The 24,848-nt window shown below is 41.0% G+C and overlaps 1 protein-coding gene across 2 annotated transcripts in view; it reads left to right on the forward strand.

Annotated features, from left to right (window-relative positions):
• PRKAR1B (protein kinase cAMP-dependent type I regulatory subunit beta) overlaps window positions 1-19,489 on the forward strand; it is a 119,405-nt gene extending 99,916 nt beyond the window's left edge. For both annotated transcript variants that reach the window (XM_037911446.2, XM_043524331.1), the window contains 2 exons: window positions 16,387-16,468; window positions 16,876-19,489. In XM_037911446.2, coding sequence (XP_037767374.1) covers window positions 16,387-16,468; window positions 16,876-17,048 — 255 coding nt within the window. In that variant the 3' untranslated portion in view covers window positions 17,049-19,489. The remainder of the gene's footprint in view (window positions 1-16,386; window positions 16,469-16,875) is intronic.
• Window positions 19,490-24,848: the final 5,359 nt, after the last annotated feature.

The following is a 24,848-nucleotide window of genomic DNA, read 5'->3' on the forward strand; positions in this document are numbered from 1 at the left end:
TAATTAGGAAGATGAATGTGGTCTAGAAAAGGAGTTTCAAAGGCTACACTCAGAACTGCTCAGTGTCACCAGGATTTGGTTGATAGTGAGTCTGTTTGTCAAGGGCTGCGCAGTACAGCAACTTCTACTATACCTAAAACAATAAATGAAAGAAACCAAAATAACAATAAGTGCCTGAATTTCCTGGGCTGTAGCTGGTTTAACAACAAAAGAATTATTTTACCCAGAGTCCTTGCAACAAGGGTTGATTCTGTTTCCATCTGGTATCACCAGCTGAGCTTAAATATTACCGCTCACATGGGCTCCAGTTCAGCATTCCATCCCTTCTGTGTTTGTACAGTAGGGTTCTGATCTGTGACTAGCTCTCCTAAGCACTATGGTAATATGAATAATAATTCAGGACAGTACCTAAGCATGTGCCTAACTTTAAGCATGTGCTTAGGTCCCTTTGAGGTCAAGCTCTTAAAGTTTAGGCATGTGCTTACTTGCTATCCTAAATAGGGATGTGATTAAGCACATGCTGCAGTGCTTTGCAATCCAATCCAGCAAAATATGGGCCCGATCTAGCTGTAGGTGATGTCAGTGGGAATCTTTCCATTGAATTCAGTGAGCATTGGATCAGGCCCTATAGTTGTAATCTGGACTGTGCATTCTGGCTCTGTGGGAGGCTGACCTCTTCTAAAGAATGGAGGCAGAAAATAGGTTATAAAATAACCCACCTAGCTCTCTGAACCATAACTGTGTGGAAAAAGCCTATGCAAACAAGCTTTGCTACCCTTAATTCTCAAGATGTTCACATCTGACACATTATTACAGAAAATATTCCCAGCCAGATTGGCCAATGCAGGGCATTTGTGTCAAGTTTCTGGATGCAATAACCTTAAAAAAACAAGACATTATAACCTAAAACCACAGTGCTGAAATATTATGTATAATACTTTTACCAACACATCCTATCTTAGCAACTTATCTGTCTTATGTGGCTCCGTTACTGAACACATCGCAATCTTCAGTGTATTTATCCTCACAACAATAGGGCAGTGTTGTTATCCCTCTTATACACAGGGGGGATTGAGGCCTAGGGAGACTAAGTGACTTGCCCAAGTTCACACAGGAAGTCCATGGTAGAGCAGAAAATGGAATCCCATCTTCTGAACCCCAAGCTAGTACCCTAACTGCTCCATCCTTCCTCCTCCACCTGAAGCTTTACATGTTCAAAAAGCTGCACACACATTTATCAGATTAATTTAATTGCAAATTAAGGTTTTCATAAATGGCTAATGTGAAGCAACAGGATTTGGGGGGGTTGTTTTGTTTTTTTAAATGAGACCAACATTTTCAGTGTCAGGTGCCTGAAGTTATGCATAAATGGGCTATGCATAACATAAGTGGGCTATTTTTCAGAGATGCTGGCTCACAGCATCATCCACTGAGGTACTTTATACTTCAAAATTACTGGCTGCAATTTGAAACTTTTTGTAAACTATTATTTCCCCAAATTTTTAAGATCCAGATCATTGGCTACATCTGAGGAGTACAGAGTTCAAAGGGTGTGCTTACCGTTCTTCACCTTGGCATTCCCTTGAACTTGGGGCCAGTTTTGGAATTTCTGATCCCCAGGTATAAATTAAAGCAGCCTCGGGGTGCTGTAATTTAAGCTTCCTGTCAATGATCCCAAAGGACAAAATGCATCAAGGAACTGGTGCAGAGGTGGGGCGTCCTGATTGCTCCCACTCGCCTCTGATGACCTCCAGTGTGTGTATAGGAGCCTTTATGTTGCTTTTGTGTCACTGAACTGGCCTATGCCTGCTTTATGATCAGATTCCATCAGCAGCGCAGCACAAAGCAGCTCTGGAAGATCTAGCCCTCAAATTCCTAAAAGTATTTTAAAAACCCAACCTTTTTGCACACTTTATGCACAGCACAACAAATTTGCATTGAATGGTCTTAATTCATATCTGGGATGACAGCTTGTGTAGAGCGTTCAGTCTCATTCAGCTGTAATTTAAATCACCTGATTCTGAAATCCCTTAAAATTGAGATTTATACTGGAAATACTGACACACCCTTGATGATAATGGCCCGGCCAATTGCAAATATGGGACACACTGAAAACTAGGAGGAAAGTTGGTACTGAGATGTAAATCCAGCATTAATTGTTGCCTAGTAACATGCAGTATGTACAATTCCATTTTCAAAAAGATCAAGAATGTTGGGTGTTTTTAAGATTCTTTCCTCCATGTACAATGTTTCTCAGGATCGTATGTTTAGTTAGAGCATATTCTTTTTTCTTTCTGGGTACGCTTTGGGCCTGATTCTGCTACCTTTACTCCTCTCATGTTGTACCTTACTCAAGTCAAGAAGCCTCATCGAAATCCCCCCGGTAAAGTATTGCTCAGTATGAGTAAGACTGGCAGAATCAGGCTGGCTGTCTCTGCAGGTTTTCAGGAGGTTGCCAGGATATGTGTTAAGGCTTTTGGGGATTGAAGCATTTGCTAACACACCATTACAAACTATTTACTCAATACGGTCAAGAGCATTGTGGCTCTGAGTGCTTTAAATCTACACTACAGGTGCCCACAGTCCCAGCAGTACTAGCTCTGTGTTTATCGCACTTGAGTATTGTCTCCTGTAAACATGTAAACGGTATTTGACATATACCTATATAAACAGTATTCAGACTGATGGGAAGGGGCATTGTGGGATTTCCCAGACTCTGGAGGAATTCATCCATCTCACTGGATACTAAAAACCATGCCTTGCAGGGGTAGCTTTTAGCCGTGGCTCATAAAGATACTGTTGAGATGGCTATGGATTTTGCAAGATTTTGCCTGCCCCTTAGAGCAGGGCAAGTGGCTTTATAGTGTAGATTTCCATAGGATTTGCAGAATGTACACAGCTTTCTCTGTAAGAAAAGGCAACTCTGGGGGGATGTATTTTACTGTATTCCAGAACTGCAAAATTTTGTTTTTGAATGCAAACTGAAGGTATTGTAAATCCCCTAGAGAAGCATATCACCAAACCCCACAAGGAGTATTTTATTCCATTCCCACTGCAAATTACTCAACGTTTGTTTGTTGCTTAGAAGCTCCTGCCCTAGCTGGTGGCAGCTGCTAGCCCAGTTCTGGTCACAGCATTAGTTATGAGACTTTAATTATGATGTCTGTCTCAGACTTTTGCTTGGTCTGGTTACTTCAATATCTACAGAATGTTTTCACAAAGTAGCAGATGGTGGTAGGAGTAACTGGGCCATAAAACAACATTAACAGCTAAAAATGATTTTCACCAGAAAGGAGTTTGGGAGTGAGGGGAGGGGAATTTATCACTTTTTTTTTGTTGTCTCTCTTTTGCATTCAATATTGCCCATTCCGTAGGTGGTGGTATTCTATGCTGTCGGCTCCCAAGACACGATAACTGTTAAAGTCAGTCACAAATATGAACAGTTGATGAATAACCCATTATAGAGTCACTTTTATGTTGACTCAGTGGACATTTCCTGGCTTCAGAGAGAGAAAAGATAATGGCAAGCTTTGTAGAAAGAAAGAATCTTTAAAATGCAATATTTTTTTTCTTTGTGACTTTTATTGCCTTGTACACTGCCTTGTCTGAAGGAGGAAAACAGTGCATTGTTGGCAATCATCCACAGCGCTTGGCACAAACAGCCCTTAAAATCTGGCATCAGGATGAGTATTAATTCTGTTGTTTTCCCACAGAAGCTACAAAATAGTCAAGGCCAAGTATCTTTAAGATCATTCCTTAAAAATTCACACCTGGACCTACCTTTACAGTTCGCCTATTGAAACAGGTAATTTTTCTGCCACCAGTACAATAGAGGGACTGGGTATATAAAAAAAGCAACTAAAATGTTAAAACTAGGTAGAGGTAAAAAGCATATAGGCCCAGATCCTGAGCTGTGATGGAGCCACTCAGCATCATACTGCCAACAGGATCTGGGCTCGTGATCTCCAGCTGCCATACTGGTCCCAATTGGCAGCTGGTATAACATAGTACAGCCTTAGGGCTGGCCCAGCACGCAGCTGGCCTAGAATCAGAACGTACAAAGGTCACATTTGCATCCGCCTATCTGCGCTGCTCTATATGCTTTTTGCCTGTAGGTGAAGACCTGAGCAGCAATATTGTGCAGATACGCATTTATCAGACACCTGTCTACTGAACCCTGATCTTGTTTATAGTGGTGTAAATCACAGTAACGTTTCTATAGTCAGAAGATATAGGCCCTCTTTCAGAAAGCATTTCCACTGGTTATAAACTTACCCTATTGTAAAGAGTGAGAAATGCTTGGTAAGGAAGATCACCTACTGAGCAAGGACTTCTTGATTTATATTTTCACCTAAGTATTTCAGGGGTGTCTGTGCACTCTCTATATCCATTCTGATTGACAGAGAATATTCTGTTCCTTTTGGCAATGCGTCAGGTTTGCAGGTCTCTCTCACACAACAGTTCTCATCCTGTTCCCACCAAAGTTAATAGCAAAACTGGTTGGCTACAGTGAGAGCATGATTGGACTCAGTACAGGTTTAATGCCTGACTTTCTCACCACTGCAGAGCAAGCCTGTCTCTGAGACCGCTATGGGGGAGGGACAAAATGATGTAAAAGGTCTTTCTATCTCAAATCTAGTATGATTTTAAATAGTAAAAGATCAAGACAAAGGCATTTCCTGGTGATTAATGACTGACTGGGTGTAGTCGTGTCTGGGCCTTAACCCTGATCTCTTCTATATCCCTAGGAAATGCCCTGTGGCTCAGTTGTTTTTGCTGTTTTAAACTACTCTTAGTGTATGATTGATTGTCATTTTTAAAGCACCTTCATAGTTGTGGCTATTTTGGTGCCTGTGTGAAACAGCTTTTGTTCCTCACTCTCTTGAGCATGCGGATGTTATTCCTAAATTTATATAAATGGTACCTACTTGCTGATGGGATCTTAGAAACACATAAAATTTTATGCATGTGTGATACTGCTGGCACACGTCACATTGCACAGTACCAGGCATAGTTGGAGAGCTAATGTCTAGAACATGTGCCAGTCAGATATCACAGTTTGTTTTCTAGTGTCCTGTCTAGCTTGTAATATGTAATAATGTTGCTGAGAATTTTGTGTCAGAATATTGTGCATTAATGTTACCAAGCTTAAAGAATGTTAATACAATGGTATTAACAATATAAAGGCCCCTTCTGAACCGCTGTTCTGTAAAGACAAGTGTATGGGAAGCACAGTGCTTCCATTATTACTATAATGCCGTCTTTCGAGTTCATTCAATGATAGGGGAATTTTTAGGGCTTAATCCTGCTAGGTGCTGAGTGTCTTCAGATCCCTTTGAAATCAGTGGGATTTGAAGGCACTCTGTGCTTCTCAGGGTCAGGACCATAATTAGCAAAGCTGCCTGTGTACATACTGCATAAAATAGCTGGACAGTTTTTAAAATGTTGTTAGTAGAGGCTACTGTTACTTAGCAGCTGCCTTTTCTGCATATTGAGAACTGTAATCTACAGTCAGTCCTAACATGCCAAGAGAAGAATTCAGTTCATGGACATAGCTCAAAAAGGGATTTTTTTTTATGCAGGCATGGGGCCTGATTCTATAGCCCTTACTCACATAAGTAATCATTATAACAGATAAGTAGTAAAGATGGTCATGAGAGTAATGGTTGCAGAATTGAACTAAAGACGATTAAAATTATAGTTTTTAAATTAAAAAGAGCTGAATCGATTTAAATTATTAAATCACTATTTTAAAAATAACGTTGAAGTTGTCTGAAACATTTGCTGATAGATCGCTGTGGGTCTGCTGGACTCATCAGACTGTCAATGTTTCTAGTGTGTTTGTTGCCCTAGAAGAGGAACTACAGCTTCTGAATTTCCTTAATTTGAACTAATGACGGGGCGATTTATACTGTAAATTAATTTTGTGAATTATCAAGTAAGGGGGCAAAGGTGATTAAATAAAACCCCTATGGATACTGCATCATAAACGTTTTGTTCATTTCAGGCCCAAACCAACTTCCCTTGAAGCCACTGACTGTGCTGTGATTTGAATGGAGCTGTTATTTGGCACATGTGCAGTAGTTTTCTGATATTACTCCGTAGCATACTAGTAAATATTCAGTAGCTTGTAATAGCTTAGCAAAGATTTAATTGTACTGCTGTAATGAGGTCTCATGTTTCTGAGGACTGGGGAGAAGCTTACCTTCTGAGTGTGTGAATTACGGGGTGAGTGGATTAGCAAACTGTGAAAGAGCAAGGGGCTGCTGTGCATGGTTAGCAGTTGATAGTGCAATGGTTTAACAGCAGTAGCAGAGGGAGAGACTGCGACTACATTGACACTACAGCACTTACAGCAGCGCAGCTGCACCAATGCAGCTCCGCTATAGCACTTGTGGGAGAGCTCTCCCGTCGGCTCAGTAGCTCCTGCCTCCGCGAGAGGCCGTAGCTATGTTGGCAGGAGAAACTCCCCCACTGACATAGTGCTGTCCACACCAGCACTTAGGTTGGTGCAATTTATGTTGCCCAGGGGTGTGGATTATTCACACCCCCTGAGCAACGTAAGTTATACCCAAGTAACCTGTGGTGTAGACAAGGTCTAGATCTTTTCCATCTCTTGTATGTGCAGGCCACGTACTCTTTTTTAATACATGAGGCAGAGGGAAGAAAAATGCGTCAGGAAAGCCTTCAAAACTGGGAAGTGGGAGCAACTCCAGGGTGGAAGAGACCCCAATTGTTTAAATCTATATTTACAAGGTGAGACAAGGCTAGTTTCTCCAATTTGTGTGTTTGATCTTTTCCCATTATTACTTCCATGGAAAAAAAGATGCAGTCAAGCACAAAAAGGGACTCAGGGAGAATTTCACGAGCCAGATAGGAATGTTCAGCTTTGTACCCCGACTGTAAGGGCTCAGCTACACACACACCATGTACCTCTCACTATATTGGTATAGTTAAAGCAATACAACCCCCCTAGTGCAGACTCAGATATACTGGTATAAAGGTGCTTATGCTGGCATAGTTTATTCCCATAAGGAAAGGGGAATAAGCTATACTGGTATACAGCAACTTTATCCTGGTGTAACTGCATCCATCCTAGGGCTTGCACCAATTTAACTATTTCAGCTGAAAATCATGCCCTTAACTGAAATAGTTAAATTGGTAGAAAAACTGTACATACAACAGGCCTGAGCTTTGTCGCTTTTGTGGTCTGTGGTCTACTCTCTGACAGTACTTGTTAGTAATCAGTAAGTGGAAGTGTGTTCCACAGGGGGGCTCCTAAATTCACAAGAGATGACTCTCCCATTCAGAAGCTCCTTTCATGGATCAGTCATTCAGTGTTAGTGAGGTGAAGGGAAGTGAAATAGACAGAACGTAAAAAAGTTAATTAAAAAAAACATACAAAGCAAAATGCAGTACTCGGTTTTATACCCATTTCCAGATGACTGAACACAGTGGTGTTCAATGCAGCTGATACTATGCTAGCATTTTGCCTAAAGCCTTTACCACACTTCCTTGCACTGATAAAATAAATGGTATGAAAAGAGCAGAATGAATTCATACAATCTACAGAACATTATTTATAATGAGCCTGGGAGTTTTACCCAGTAGAAGCTGGATTGGGCATATGTACACACAGAACCTAAATTCTTTGTCAAAGGCAAGCAATAAGATACTGTGATTTATTTTCCTGTTAAAGGACCCAATGGTGCAAGGCCCATCTCACATGAATGAAGGTATAAAGAAGGATTTTCAGGATCTGGCTCAAAGTGACGGGAACTTGACCCCTTTACACAGGGCTCGTCCTGTAGTAGATTAGTAGTTTCCAAAGTTTGGCCAAGTTCAGTATATTTCCATCTCTAACTCCAAGTACAGGATACTTCCCATCTAATACTCTTTCATCAAACTGCAAAAAGTGGGAAGATAGACAAATATTTTAATGACTCATATTAAAATTACAGTATGCCACCAATTGCTACTAATCCATCTTGTAATATTTAGTCACCCATGGCTATAATTTATACCTGACTCGGTTTTTATTATTTGAAAAGCCTAGCCCCACATCTCCTTTTTCACCTATCATCCCAAATAAAACTATATATTGTAGCTCACAGCCTACCCTATTATAACAGTAACATCTCAGCAACATAGATCTGTGGCTGTTCTGCCTCATGAGCCTTCAGATGCTCTCTGCATAGTCAGTAATCCCATTTTCATAGAGAACATGTAGGAGGCTGCCAAACCCCCTCCAGCAGATTAGCCTCCGTGGGATGGTTCTGCAGCTGCTTCACATCCTAGTGAGAAGGAGTCACTTCTTCACCACCTTCCTGAACATCTGCCTAGTATGGCCAGGCTGCTTGGGCCAGCTGCTGGGCACAGTATTTGTTCTGATTGGTCAAATCCTGAGATCTTTTCTCAGTTTGTACTTTGGTAAACTCCAACTGATTTCAATGAGTAAGTAGTGAGCATGAAGTTCACAAGCTTAAAGCCCTCTGCATTGCTAAAGCCATGCATTGGAGCTATTAGGCTTTGATGAACTGGTAGAGAGGCAGGGAAGGGGGCCTGCTTTACTGAGGGACCTCCATGTCCACCCTGTGTAGGCTGGCAAGCAAAGTGGTGATGGGGGCAGACATTGTGTGGTTGAAGTCCACTTTTATGCAAAGGCATTGGCCCTAACATTCGGTGCAGGAGCATGGATGGGCTGCATAGCAGTTTTTCTAGAGAGGCAACTTTACCGCCTGGTGTTGGTTTGGAGTGTGTGTGGTAGATTTCAGATGCTACACTTCCCCAACATGAAACCTGAAGAACTAGGTTTTATGAAGGTAAAGTGAAATTCACCCTAGTAAAGACTGAGACAGGAGCCTGGATTACAAGAATATCAGAATGGCCATACTGGGTCAGACCAATGGTCCATCTAGCCCAGTATCCTGTCTTCTGACACTGGCCAATGCCAGGTGCTTCTGAGGGGATGCACAGAACAGGCAATCATTGAATGATCCTTCCCCAGTTACCCACGCTCAGCTTCTGGCAAGCAGAGGCTAGGGACACTGAGAGCATGGTGTTGCATCTCTGCCCATCCTGGCTAACAGCTACTGATGGACCCACCCTCCATGATTTAGTTGGTTTTTTTTTTAACCCTATTATAGTTTTGGCCTTTACAACATCTCGAATTCCACAGGTTGACTGTGTGTTGTGTGAAGAAGTACTTCCTTTTGTTTGTTTTAAACTGGCTGCCTATTAATTTAATTGGGTGACCCCTGGTTCTTGTGTTATGTGAAGGAGTTAATAATACTATCTTATTCACTTTCTCCACAGCAGTCACAATTGTATAGACCTCTATCTTATCCCCTCTTAGTCATCTCTTTTCCAAGCTGAAAAGTCTGTCTTTTTCATGTCTCCTGATATAGAAGCTGTTCCATATCTTTAATCATTTTTGTTGCCCTTCTCTGTACCTTTTCCAATTGTAATATATCTTTTTTGAGATGGGGTGACCAGAACTGCATGCAATATTCCAGGCATGGGTATAGCATGGATTTATATATTGGCATTATGATATTTTCTGTCTTATTATCTATCCCTTTCCTAATGGTTCCTAACATTCTGTTGGCTTTTTTGACTGCAGCTGCACATTGAGCGGATGTTATCCACAATGACTCCAAGATCTCTTTCTTGAGTGGTAACAGCTAATTTAGACCTGATCATTTTGTATGTGTAGCTGGGATTACGTTTTCCGTTATGCTTTACTTTGCATTTATCAAAGTATAGAATTTCATCTGCTATTTTGTTGCCCAGTCACCCAGTTTTGTGAGATCCCTGTATAACTCTTCACAGTCTGCTTTGGACTTAACTATCTTGAGTAATTTTGTATTATCTGTAAATTTTGCCACCTTACTGTTTACCCGTTTTTCCAGATCATTTATGAATATGTTGAACAGCACTGGGGGACACCACTATTTACCTCTCTCCATTCTGAAAATTGACCATTTATTCCATCCCTTTGTTTTCTATTTTTTAACCAGTTACTTATCCATGAAAGGATCTTCCTTTTTATCCCATGACTGCATACTTTGCTTAAAAGCCTTTGGTGAGGACCCTTGTCAAAGGCTTTCTGAAAATCTAAGTATACTATATCCACTGGAGCACACTGGTCAGCATATTTGTTGACCCCCTCAAAGAAATCTAATAGATTGGTGAGGCATGATTTCCCTTTACAAAATCTATGTTGACTCTTCCCCAACAAATTGCATTCATCTATGTGTCTTATAATTCTGTTCTTTATTATAGTTTCAACCTATTTGCCTGATACTGAAGTTAGTCTTACCAGACTGTAATTGCCAGGATTGCCTCTGGAGCCTTTTTAAAAAATTGGTTCACATTAGCTTTCCTCCTGTCATCTGGTACAGAAGCTGATTTAAATGATAGATTACATATCACAGTTAGTAGTTCTGCAATTTCATATTTGAATTCCTTCAGAACTCTCTGGTGAATACCATCTGGTCCTGGTGACTTATTACTGTTTAATTTATCAATTTGTTCCAAAACCTCCTCTACTGACACCTCAATCTGGGACACTTCCTCAGATTCATCACCTAAAAAGAATAACTCAGGTGTGGGAATCTTCCTCACATCCTCTGCATTGAAGACCAATGCAAAGAATTCATTTCGCTTCTCTGCTCGTAAGCAATGGCCTTGTCTTCCTTGAGTGCTCCCTGAGCACCTTGATCGTCCAGTGGCCCATTGACTGTTTGGCTGACTTCCCGCTTCTGTTGTACTAAAAAAAAATTGCTGTTAGCTTATGACTCTTTGGCTAGTAGCTTTTCAAATTGTTTTTTGTCCTACCTGATTATACTTCCACACTGCACTTGTCCGAGTTTATGCTCCTCCAAAAACCGTAACACATTTTAAGTAGCCATAAAGCATTTTAAAACTACCCCAAAATTGCCAACCTTATTACTGTTCATTAATTTCTTTTCTTTCCTACCTTTATTTTTACGGGTTGTAACATACCAGTTTGTCTTGCATTGTTCATTGCATTGATCATACCTCAGGGCTAACATATCTGTGAAGTAAAAACTTTAATGCCAGTGATTTTTAGTAAAGATTCTCCCACCATTAATGGGCCTGATCCAAATTCCACTGAGGTCGACAGAAGAACTCCTATTGATATCGTTAGACTTTGGATCGGGCCAAATATGAACAGAATATCAGAATATAAAGATTCTCCCACTATTAATGAGTCTGATCCTCAGCCTGATCCTACAGAGGAGTCATTTTATTCTCATCAACGGTCCTACTGAAGCCAGAGGGACCAATCTTGTGAGTAAAGTGACTCAGATGTGTAAGAATGTGAAGGATGAGGCCCTATCAATGCTACTGGGGTGCCTTGATCCCAGATGAACAATATGTGTGGTTAACTTTCTGGGATGTCTAACCCACCTATATGGTCAGACAGTAAAACATCTATCAAAAACTCATTACTTTGGAGAGGAGGGAAGCTCATGGATTATAAAATTTAATTTACCTTTTACATCTTAAATTATGGTGCCATATCTACGTTATAAATTTTTGCAAAGCAAATTGCTGGTGCGTCTGAAAGGCATTCATAAATATTTCTCACTGCTGCCACAGAACTGTTACAGAGGGAGTAACTTGGTGTGTGGGGTGATGATGGTGGATGTTGATGGCACATTGCTTTGAGAACTCCTACTCCTGTTGTTTTTGCAATAAGATGCCTGTATTTACTTGGAGGAAAGGAGAGGAGGTTAATGATATCAGTTACTGGGAAGACAGAGACCCCTCAGTGCCTGTATGAGAAAATTCTTAGATCCACTAAAGATTTATCATTTCACTCCCAAACTTCTGCTAGCGAGGAGACATGCCTGTCTGCTTTCAGTTTCCTATCATCACAAAAAACTGATTTATCAGATGGTGTCAAACATCTTCCTGCTGCCTACAATGTATACTCTAAAGGTTTTGCTCCACAATGGAGGAGGTTGAAATAACTATCAGTGTACAAGATGCTGTTTTAAACTGAACAGTATTAAAGGGCTTGATCCTGCAAAACTTTGATCATTGAGCCCAATCCTGCAAACTGCTATGTGTCACTTAAAGGGAAGTGTTTGCCCATTGAGATCAAATGTTTGGGGAGGAGAGGGCACACAGGCTGTCTGAACACTCCTCATGAAATGCTCCTGATTCCCAGGATTGGGACAAATGCCACTGTTCATGCAGCTGAGGACTTCTGTTGGGAGTCAGGGGTTGCAAGGCTCAGCACAATGGATGTAGACAACTGAGAAATCATACTGTGAACAACTGAAAAGTAAGCTAAGATGAAGTGTGGCTGTGAAACCTTGGGGTGGGGGTGGAGGTGGAGGCTGGGGGGACTAATACCTAATTAGTTTTGGTATTATTGACTTAATTTACAATAATTTATGGAGAATAAAGGGTTGTGATTTATTTTATTTCTTCATTGGACCTGTTATACATGTACAAAATGGAGGTGTTATGGATGGATAATTATAAACACCCTCTTCTTTTTGCCATAATGTGGGCTGTTTTCCTGGACAGACACTACCCCAAAGATGTACGTGTGGAGTGTGCATCTACTGCAAAAAGAGACAAATCAGGTCTTACATCTGGGTGCTGTTGTCAGGGTTTCAGGAAACTTCTTTGACTCTATTATAGACCTGTTTTCTCTGAGCAGCGGGAAGAGCGTATGTGACTGTTAAACAAGAGTGGAAAAATATGTATCTGGAATATGCTTTATCCTGCCAAGCTGAGTGTTTATTGTGGAGCCCAGACACATCTCTGCTTCTCCAGCAGATATCACGGTGTTTCTAAAAAGGCAGACTGCAACAGAACGGTGGAAGCAATTGCTTCAGAAAACTCTGACTTATTGAAGTTTTATATCACGTTGCCTCTATCAAAAATATTAATATTAAAAGAGGCCCATAAAAGGTGATACCAGGAGAGATAGAAGTAGTACTGCTTGGTATTGTAATTACCTCAGAATGGGTAGTTGGGAACTTTAACCTGGAGGGTCAGTACTCTTCTCATTTTGTTTATCAGGTTTTCATTTGTCATAAATGTTGAAAAAAGTACAGTGGAAAATAGAATGGAGACTTAGATTTCAGACAGGTACTTTGGTGGAGGAGTGAGGGCTTTGCCACTTTTCAGGTTGGGACTCGGGTTGAAATAATGAGAGGCGCACAGGGGCTGGAAATCATCAAAGAAGCTGATCTTGCAGGCTTTGCACAGCAAATTGGGTGCTAACGGAATGCAGACATGGGGGCCCCTGGGCTGCAGCTGATCTGGAGCTTAGTGAGAGAGGGGTTATTCTATTCCCATTAGTTACTCTGGAGCACGAAGCATTCTGTGCGTGTGTATGTGTACACACGCGCACACCTGCACTCTGTGAGAACTACTGTAGTCAGCGTGGTGGAAAAAAAATCAGTACACTTACATTGTACTTACATTACTTTCAAGTTGACTTGAAAGGCTTGGAATACAGCAGCTTTGGCTAAACGGTTTAGTTATATCAAGGATAAAGAATTTTTGCTAGAAATTGACAATTCACGAGATCACTTTAGGATATTCAGTCCTCCTGTCCAGTTCCTTTGCTGCTGACAGTTTTATGTGCACGGCTGTGTTTTGACAGACAAAAAAACAATTGTAAGCCTACCTTATTTAAAAACAGTATGGACACTGATCCTGCAAGCTCTTGCCCATGTCAGTTGTCCGTCCTCAGGCGAGAAGTGTCTATAGCATGTTTGTGAACTTCATGTCTGTGCCACTCCTGCTCTTTAGGATGATATCCTGGCCCTGTTGAAGCCAATGAGAGTTTTGCCATTGACTTCACTGGGGGCCAGGATTTTACCAAAAGAGCTTATTCTTTTTTGACATACTGTTGAAGCAAGCATTTGACATGGTAAATTTTGATGCCCAAGAGAACATGTTGACAGTGCTATATAGTAGTTTATACTAAGCACATGTTACTGGTAAGGAAGCAACAGGGGAGATCATAACTTTTAATGTGCCAGCTTAATTTGATAAATGACAAACAGCAACAGATGCTGGGGACTTGTGAAATAATGCTCAAACCTTATTTAATATTTACATGCGGTTCCTGGCATGATTAGAAACAAGATTTGCCTTCTGATTTGTGCACTGTGTAAAGGGTAAGGTTATAAATTAACCTAGCAAATAGCCCTCTATTTAAGAAGTGTCTGAGCTTTAAAAAAAAGAAATCTATTGTGAAATAAGGCATGATGCAAGAAAACCGTGTGTGACATTTCCTTATCTATGTAGCACTTGTTCGGAGGAAGGCAAATTATGATAATCTTTTACATAACACTGAATATTCCATTGCTGGATTGTGCCGTCCTACCCCACAAAAACAAAGATCAGTGGTTAACTAACTATATATTTCTGTTCCCATTTGTAATCCATTGGAATAAAACACAAGGACTAAGGCCCAGTCCTTAAGGTATTTGGTGCCCTCAACTCCCATTGAAGCCATTCGGAATTGACGGTGCTCAGCAGCTTGTACGATCAGGCCTTAAATCCAGCCACATGGTAGCTTAGAGAGCCTCTTCCCTCCAGGAAAGCAAGGAACTGCTAGCAGGCTGTTTGAGGGTGGGATAGTCTGCAGTTTTGGGTTGTCTGCACCCCAAGAGCCAATGTGCAACTAGGTTATACTCACCAATAAGCACTAATCAGGCTATTGATCAGAGTAGCGGCAAAATGTGTTCACACGTGGTGCCCTGTAGATCGTCCCCGGCTGGCAGAATCCCTCTAGTACAAGACACACCAGACAGTGTGTCTGCTCCCCTTCCCCACCCTGGCTAGGGCAGCATTTGGCTTCAAGTATTATTTTTCCAAAAGTGAAAACATAAACCTATTTATTCATGCCCTATCCCCTTATAATAAGGCCCATTGTTGTCTGTTGGGGGTGAGTTGGAAAGGATAGAAATGTTGCAGTTTCAGATCAATCATCTATTATGGATGCTCCACACTTAGATTACAAAGCATCCTTTTCCCCCTGCACTGTCCTTACAGTATCATCATCATTCGTGTCTCCACTAATTGTGTCTCTGGGTCATTTATCGATTTTTAATTTTTTAAAATCTATTTCAATTGAAAATAAATATAGTTCCTCTTTGCCTTATCCTTTTGAGTTGTATTTTCATAGCACAGACTTGAATGTTCCTTTGTCAATCCTTTTTTGTTACTACAAAAGAATAGGTGGCTTGAAACCAGAGATGTCCTCTTTGTTTCATCTATGAGAACTTTGTGGTTTGCATCGAAAATAATATGAGATTTCCTTCAAGAAAGGTTATTTATATATACCAAGAACCTCTTTGAAGGCTTGTCTGTGCTGCAGATTGTAACCGTGTTTTAGCATGTGTTAACTAGCACAATTGTTAATTATAGTGAAGACAAGGAACAATGTTTATTTGACATGCTTATCCCTAGGGCTATTATGATTACACAATTACAAACTGTAGTGTAGACAAGTCTTGAGAATAGCATTTGTATCATGAAACCTAGCCTCTAAGAGGAATATTGTATGGTATGGGATTTTGAGGGATGGATGTTCCATATAAAATGCTTCCCCTTAACCAAATTGTATTAAAATGTGTAATTCATCAGATAATTGGATGACTTCTGGGATTGCTAATGTGGTATGGAGATTTTCACCTCTTAAATTTCCAGCTCATATGTATCCTAGGTTAGATCAAGCATTGTTACAGCATAATGGGTGTTTGGTGGGTTCGTGTGAAAGGAGTTTGGTGGACCTAGTTCAGTTTTGCAGCTAGCACAGTTGGTCCCCTTGTTGACAATCTCAGCAGAGATCCAATGACTGAACAGGCATGAGGACTGAAATGCTCTCCTTGCTAAACAGAGTTTCAGGGCAATGTATGGGAAGCTTATTCTCTTGCAGCCTGTGATGTAAATGTTCTGAGAATGTTAGCCTTCAAGTCTGTCAATCCAGCATCTTTCACAAGGCCCTGCATTCATTCAAAACACATTTTTGAATAGTAGATTGTATATTTATGCAAGTCACTGTTGTAGTGTTTAGGGACAGAACTACAGGATCCAATCTTGCTTCTAATGGTTTCGGTAAGAGCTCCACATGTACAATAGCTGCACTCGTAAAAGTGTATCCAGCCGTGCAGTATTATTGAATTTTTTCTTCTTTATTACTTCCATTAAAATTTGAGTAATGTAGACTGAGATTGCCATCACTTTATGCCCAGTATTCTAAGAACATGGCTGATGCATTGCCAAAGGAAATACTCTGGATTTAAGTTTTTTACAAGCATAGTATTTGCTGTATTCAAGCAAAGGGATACAATTGTTCAAGTTTTTAATTTTGTTTTCTAGGGCACAGCTTCTGTTCTTCAGCGCAGATCTGATAATGAGGAGTATGTAGAAGTTGGAAGACTTGGACCATCAGATTATTTTGGTAAGAAAAATTCAACGTAATAAAATAAAACATTGTTTGGAAAGACATGTGGAAGATAATTAGTCTCTTTCAAAACTAGTTTTATATGCTTCGATCAACAATGGGGATATATAGGGTCAGATTCTGCTCTCAGCTATCCTGGTGTAAATCCTGAGTAACTTCACTGAAGACGGTGTTATTCTGGATCTGCACCAGTGTAAATGAGAATCGTTAAAACATTATGAATGTTAGACTTCTGAGTAATTGTAAATGGCACAAGCATATATAATACAACAGGATCTGCAACCAAATTATGTAAAGTGTCTATCAAGATCTCTGTTAAGGAACATATGACATTTCTAGCGCACACTGAAGAAAAGGAAACAGAGACTATGTTTAGATGACAGTATATTTATTCCTGCTTCCAGGTGAGATAGCTCTGTTGCTCAATCGTCCCAGGGCAGCCACTGTTGTGGCACGTGGGCCACTGAAGTGTGTAAAGCTGGATCGTCCTCGCTTTGAACGAGTGCTTGGTCCTTGTTCTGAAATCCTGAAGAGAAACATTCAGAGATACAACAGTTTCATTTCTCTTACCGTTTAAGCTGTTCCATTGGGAATGCTGCCTTTGTGTGACCTTGTGCACTTATATTTGACCTGTGCAGCTCAATAGCTTTATGAAGAGAAAAAAGTGTGCATTTTATTTGTCTTTTTCTGTCTATGTCTGATGCACTGGATATAAATTCAAATGTTATGTATCATTAAAGTAGGACGACAACCATTTGGATAAGACTAGCTGTTAGGAATGTTTATGAATGGTTAGGTTTTCGGCTTCTGGGTAAGATTGCTATGTGTTACCCTGTAAAATACTTTCATTGTGCATTTTTAACTACTTAAAAATACATCTGAGTCTCTGTTTCTCCATTTATTTTAGCTCAGTCTCCTGAAAGTTAGTCCTATCCATCTTTTGTCAAACTTTTTTAATGAATATACATCCCCCTCTGCCCTTCAGTTTATAATGCTCTTCACTTGTTACGGGAAGTTTGCAAAACACCACATGACAAAGGACAGTTGCACAATTTGAGGGGGAAGGCAAGAGGAAGATTTTGATCATTCCAATACTCCAAGAAAGAGTAGAGCTGTGGATCATTTTGTCTGTTAAACCTACTGGCCCAGATTTGTCCCTGATGCAAATTCTTTGAAGGCAGTGGAGTTAAGCCAGGGATAAATTTGGCCAATTCAATTTTGGAAGTGAAGATTTCAAGGTGTTTTGGGGATTTTTTTCTAAGCATTTAAGTGTAGCCATTAGTTCCCAAAGTGGGTTGCCCTGAGCCTTTTTAACTAAGAGCCTGAGCCAAAGCCCACTGAAGTCAATAGGAGCTTTTCCATTGACTTTAGTGGGCTTTGGATCAGGTCTTAAGACTTTTGAAGCTTCATAAACCAAAATATCAGCAGCAGCTTTTTCTGAATAGATATAAAAAGCTTGAGAGATCATGCTAGAAAGCACATGAAAGATACTCAACAGCAGTTTGGTATGAAAATATTTTACATATATCCATTTACTGCAGTTAAAATACCTTTGCTTTTATATATGATCAAGGTTTTTTGAAAGCCAGACATATACTTTAAAATGAATCATCCCCGAATGTACTATGCGTAGGGTGACCAGACAGCAACTGTGAAAAAATGGGACAGGGGGTGGGGAGTAATAGGCGCCCAAAAACGGGACTGTCCCTTTAAAAACGGGACATCTGGTCACCCTGACTATGCTGCCTCTCCAAAAAGATGAGCACTGTGCAAGAAACTAGTCAGGCCCTGAACCAGCAATGAATGCCATGTGCTTGGACCCCTGCACCTGGGCACAGCCCCACTGACTTTGTTGTGGCTCTGCAAAGGCACAGGAGCCCTCTTGTGTAGGGCTTTCTGCAGAATCAGGCCTTAGCCTGCTGGGCAGCCCTGCAAGATTTTAACATTTTAAATCATTCCTTTTGGAGAATTTTTCCATTGGAGGAAACCTCAGCTTGAGCACTGTAGCAAAGTGTGCATCCAATGGCCATAAATACAGCTGTCCACTCCTTTTGATTATGGTAAAGCCATATTTCTCTGCTTATTAAAGCATCCTCCTATTGGATGACAGTAAGAATTTTTCATATCCTTCCTTCCTGATGTGCTGAAATTACAAATTAAACAAGGCAGACAGAACCTTTTTTTAAATCAAAGGGGTTAGTCAAGAATATGGCTAAATTAACTGAAAAAGCTCATTATGCTCTTTTAACCTAAATTAACAAAAATTCCTTTTGGAATTTTCCCACCAAGAAAACTCCTGGGGCTCAATACTACAACCCTCAGAGTAATCTTCACTGAGTTACATAAATCCATTGACTTCAGGATCAGGCCGATCATAATTTCAAGCTATTTAATTTATTTCAGTATGTTTTTAGTGATCCCAGTAATCTCTATTTATTACTGTTATTTATTATGATGGTTATGCTTCTTGCATGGATTATTAAATGTGACCATTCAAAATGTTTTGTTTTCCAACTTGCAATTTCATGACAAACATTTATATGGACAAAAATCCACCAGACACATACATTCATGTAAAAAACTCATTCTTTGCTTAACCATTTTTGTATTTTCCTATTCTGTGCAATTAAAAAAAACATTTAAAGGTTACCACTCACTCATGTATGCTGTTTTATCTCTTGCGTTTCTGCTGCTGTATTGGTAAAAGTTTGTGAGTGTTTGGCATAAAATGCAGGAAACATTTCAGCATTACTTAAACACTGAGTGTATTAATCTCACTGTTGAGAGTTAAATATACACACATACAAAACAGATACCTTGCTATGAACTTTTAAAGATAATGAAAATCAGATTTGAATTACAATTCTGTTGTAAACAATCTGAAAAGACATGTAACCATCTAACAGCATAATTCCTTTGATGTAAGGGGAACAGTCTATTCCATTTTAAAGATTATTGTAATATTTGATATGGATGATGGGACAGAATTATGGTATGAATAAAATTCTTGTACGTTAATGTGGTGCTTGTGAGCTTCTTAACAATGGAAGTTGTATTTAAAAATCTGAATACTGTAATAAAAAAATTGAGCTCTATTGAAAAAAAAAACCCAGGGTGCAGAATAATATATTGTGTAATGTAATGTAAAAACAATCAGAGTAGGGAAGAGGCAGATAATCCCTATGCTGTACAGAAAGGGAGACTGCTCTCCACACTCCCTCAAGCATTTCTGTGTTGGTATTTAGGCCCCAATTCAGCAAAGTGCTTAAGCACATGCCTAACTTTAAGTATGTGAACAGGCTCATTGAAGTTTTAGAGACCCTGTACTAAGCCAGGAGGATTGAAATCCATGGGACTTCCCATGTGATAGGCATAGGCTTAAATATCTTGCTGAATCAGGGCTTTAATTGGAAGGAAAATCTTTCTCAGGGCCAAATGCTGCCGTCTTTCCCCCAACATGTACAAAGCCCAAGGCCCTTCCCCCAAGGGGGATTTGTGCTGACCACACCTTTTGATGGCCAGTCACCTGTGTATCAGCACCCTCATTCAAATCCCTAGTGTAGACAGGCAGAGCCACTTTTTGCAACCGTGAAGCATCTCAGGCCAAGCTGCATCAGTGCCAGTTGCAGAGTATGGTGGTTTACCACTAGGGGTTTGAATTGGTCCTGGGGCTGAAATCGGGACAAATCCCCAACGGAGACAAGGCCCCCAAAATGAACTGCCTTTATGCAGGACATATAAGAGGGGCTGGAGGAATCTTTCTGCCCGTCCAACCTGGTGTCTTCGTAAGGAGCAGCTATTGAGTAACCCACTGCCACCGGCAGCTCATTGGCGGTAGTATCAGATGGACACCCTATGCATCCCCTACAAGGTATGCGGGTTTTCCCAGCCTGCCATCCAGCACTTCTGCTATCAATGAGGAGCAGCATGCAGAGTCACTCTGATGCCTCTCTGTGATGTCCCACACACACTGGGATCATGGGTGGTTCCTCTGTGTCTAGGGTTTTCCACCTTACCATTTTTGGAGTATGTTATTTTCCTCCCTTTGCTATGATTCAGGCTGCAAGGATTCATCTTTCCTGAGAATTACTCACATTATGTAGTAATCAGAAGTGACTGCTTTCTCTGAGCTTCTTCCAGAATGACATTTCTATCATATGCTCCCAGAAGAGGATCTTACCGCCTCTCATTGTCCTTGGGTTTTTTTCACCTTCCTCTGCAGCATGGGGCATGGGTCACTTACCGGTTTAAACTTGTGTAAATGGTGAATTCTCTACCTTGAAGTCTTTAAACCATGATTTGAGGAGTTCAGTAACTCAGCCAGAGGTGAGGGGTCTATTACAGGAGTGGGTGGATGAGGTTCTGTGTCCTGTGATGTGCAGAAGGTCAGACTAGATGATCATGATGGTCCCTTCTGACCTTTAAATCTATGAGTCACTCCCAGGATTCTTGTTTTGGCTGGCTTTGTTTATGCTATAGTCATTTGAACAGTATTCCAGTACAGATGGTAGAGGATTTTTTTCTGTGGAATTAATTGTAAACCTAGAATTTATTTTCAAACAGACATACATGGTTGAACGTGGTTTAGTCTCTAGTTGTTGTATGATCTATGTATGTATTTTTGGAAATGTATGCCGCTTTCTACAGATCAGTGTACAAGGCCCCAAAAACTGTGTAATTGTGACAAACCCTCTAATCTTCAGTTTCTTTTTTCTCCCAAACAGAGTTGGACTTTGTGCCATCAAGGGTGGTGGGGATGTCTGGGAGAACCAGAATTTTCTGAGGATAATAAAAAACTTTGATTAGTTCATGTTTAAGTTTGTTGCAACAAATGTCTGCTAGATGTCCACTAGGGTTTCCAATGGGATTGTACTTGGGCAGTGCCACAGAGACTATACTTCTATTTTTAGCACACTAGTTCAATCACAGCTAGCTTGGGACTGTCTACTTGAGCTGGAAATTACACCTCCAGTGTAGCCATCACCTAAGGGTGAAATACATCCCTGTGCAGGATCTTAGCACAAGGCCTATGCATCCCATATGTTCTGTTTTGAGTTCTTTAGTGGTGCATAAGCCCTGGTGGTGGCCTCCTTGGCACAGAGGTGAGTTTCACCCTTAACGCACATTTATGTGTAATGTCAGAGGGATGAAATATTATCTCTTGTTATAAGTGAAGAGACAAAAGCAAGACATTCCTTGTAAAAATAGCCATAGATTTTATGATCATTTTTCTGTGATGATTATATCACTAATGTACTGACTTGGGTGTCTGGATGTACGAGCAAGTAGGATGACAATTGTTTCACTGTATTTTGCTGACACATTGATTGCTAACTGCTCTCCAGAGAACGCCTATTATGTATTTCAGGTAATCAAAGAGCAGCGTATTCATTTAAGGGTCACGATCCATCTCAAACTCCCAGGCATGCTTTTTTCAGAGTGATCCTGACAATTCTGAGTCTGTCCATTCCCACCCTGTACCCAAAATACACACACCTTCCCACAAGCTCTCACGGATGTGATCACAGCTGCAATAACTCCTGCAGATCCCACTGCCCTGAGGTGGAGGACAATGGGTGTGCGTGTGTATGGGCTTGAGAATCCAACTGTGAAACTTGGAGTTATGGGAGCTCATCTGCTTGAGCTCTTTACTTCCGGGGCTTTTCAACAGCTCCTTGTTGGGGAGTAGGGTTTTATCTGAGGAGTGTGGCTTGCATGACAAACTGGCCTTTCCTCTGAAAAAGCTGGCTAGCCACAGCATCAGCATCTGGAGCCATCTGTGCATTGCCGGGAGGGCTGAGGATGTTTTGTGCTTGGTCAGATTCCAATACTAGCGTGATCTTGCTGATGTCTAACAGTCTGGATTCAACTTTTTAAACCGGGCAGCACTTTGCTTTGCAGTTGCAGCTTATAAGGATACTGGCAAAGCAGGACTATCTCCTCCTATATGGTAGGGTCCCCTACTAGAACTACATAGATAATCAATTTTGGCGTCACTATTCTCTAACTTCTCCGGAACCCTTTTTTTAAGTTAAGACAGCACAGTTGAAAGTATGTGAGCCAAGGAAGAGGCTATAGTCTACATCAGCTGGAATCCCAAGTAACCCACGTTCCTGTATTTACTCAAGTTTAAATTAAATCTGCAGATTTCTCTTTAAAAACATGAATTTTCATGAAGGAAAAAAAAACAAAAAATTCCATTACCCAAGACAACTGCTCATATTCCAGTGTAGAACATATCCAAACATGGAACAACAGCATGCCATCTTGTTACAAATGCCAACAATGCTGAATGAATTGGCAGATCCAGTGTTTCTGCATAATCTCTAGTCACTACAATATTAGGATAGTGCCGTATTTTTTACATTTTTCACTTTACTTGCTGTTTCGGTTGCAAAAAACCAAATCTGATTAAGGTTAGCTGACTGCATTAGCGTTACTATTGATGGGTGAGAACAGTTTCCTGTCTTTTGCAAGCATTCACACTTAGACCTGGAAACTATAGATGGATGATGAGATAGGGATTTTCTCACCACTGCCTGCTGTTACTGGCTGTGGATGTGTATGCTGCAGGCTCCAGGGAAATCAAGCTGAATGCCTTTCAGGGAAGTGGCTACTCCCTATCCTCTTTATACAGAAAATGTATTGTCATTATTTGAAAGAACTTTTGTATTGCCCTTAGACTACAAGTATGGTGATTGTTCCATTAGAAGACATCATTGTGCATAGCAGTGAAATACGACGTACAGTACCATGCATGTGTATTTTCCAGATAAACTGTGAACATGGTGAAATGGCCCTGCAAAGAGTTTGGGCACAATAGCTGCTTTACATTCTTTCATACATGTGGAATTTATATGTACTGTACTGCAGAATGACTCTGTTACATGACCATATGTTTAAGATAATGTGATGATTAACTAGCTTTCTAGTGGTTTTCTCTTCTAAGTCAGAGTTGTGGTCCAAAGACAAAGTAGCACAGACCTCAAATCAGGCGATGATCTGCTACTGGCTAAATCCCTCACAATCCCACTAAGAAAGAGCAAGAAACCAACAGACTTACACTTTAACAGTGTGGTGGCGTGTGGGATTCCTTTTCCCCTTCCCACTGTGGAACTGCTAGCTAAGCTGCACTGGGCTACGGATTTGGCTGCAGCTGAAGACTATCTGAGTCTTTCCAATATTATATATATCTGTACTATGCCCCCACCCCGAATCTGAAATGTGAGCATTGTCTGTCGCTCCCCACAATTTAACCTGTGCAACAATAGTTGCAAGCCGATGGCTTCAGGCAAAAATCAGTTTCTCTTGCATACAGCATAAAATCCAGGTGCAAGCAGTGGGTCATACAGTTGGTCAGAAGGCACCTTGTCATGGTCAAAAGTATGTGTTGGTAGGCCTGGCCTCTGATTGCAAGGTGGGCATGGCTCTCTGGGAAAGAGGCATGGCTGCTCTTCTACCTGGCAAAGCTGTAAATCGCCAGCAGCAGCCAGTGCTCGCCAGCAGCAGCAGCATCCCGCATATTGCTCCTACTGAGAAGATCAGTCAGATGCACCAATCACACACTGTGATGGCCCAGTGTGGGAAACTGTACTGTTAAATGGCAGGATCAATGTTTCCTGTCCTGGACACGTGGCCAGCTAAGCACTGGACCCTCCCTGGGCACTTGGGTTTTTGGCTCTCAGCCCAGAGTTTAGCCCTTAATGAAATAAGACAGGACAATATCAGCTGAGCCGGATTTTTTTTTTTTTTTTGGACTATCAGAGTTTCCATCAGGAGCATGAGAATTGGCACGACAAAGGCATATTTGGAAGGGCTGACGAGATGTAGGGGAGCCTGTGCTTGGGTAAACTTTGCCCCACCAAAATAGCCATAAAGAAACCGCCTCCTCGCTACAGAAAAGCTGTTATGCCCGAAGCATATTAAATTGTATACACTTTTTCTCAAGGCTAAAGAATTGCAGCAGCGACAGCAGCTGCGGCTGCTGGAACCAAGCCACTGCATTCAGCGAATGAAGGCCTTGCTGAGGATGAGGTGGGGGAAGGAACACAGCTGAATGTATTATTCAGAGACCCACGCTGAAATAATGTGCTGGTCTTTAGAATGTGTAGTGTGAAAAGAGTTACTGCACGGTCACCAAGTAGCAGTGTCTTGGCCAGAGAGAGCAGCAAAGCTGATTAGTTGACTCATTCTCCAAGTTTGATTCTTAACGCCTGGAGGATCTGATTCCTGCTTGTAAAGATGAGGGAGGAGTTTTCCCCCTGGTTCCCTGAAGAAAGCACTAGCGCTCAGCGGTGGTAGCGGAGCTGTGCTGGGAGGGAAGGATTTGGCCCATGGTTACTGGATCGGCTTGATCCTGTACAACACAAACAAATGC

Source organism: Chelonia mydas, chromosome 10 (assembly GCF_015237465.2).
Source record: "Chelonia mydas isolate rCheMyd1 chromosome 10, rCheMyd1.pri.v2, whole genome shotgun sequence".
NCBI classification, from domain to species: Eukaryota; Metazoa; Chordata; order Testudines; family Cheloniidae; genus Chelonia; species Chelonia mydas.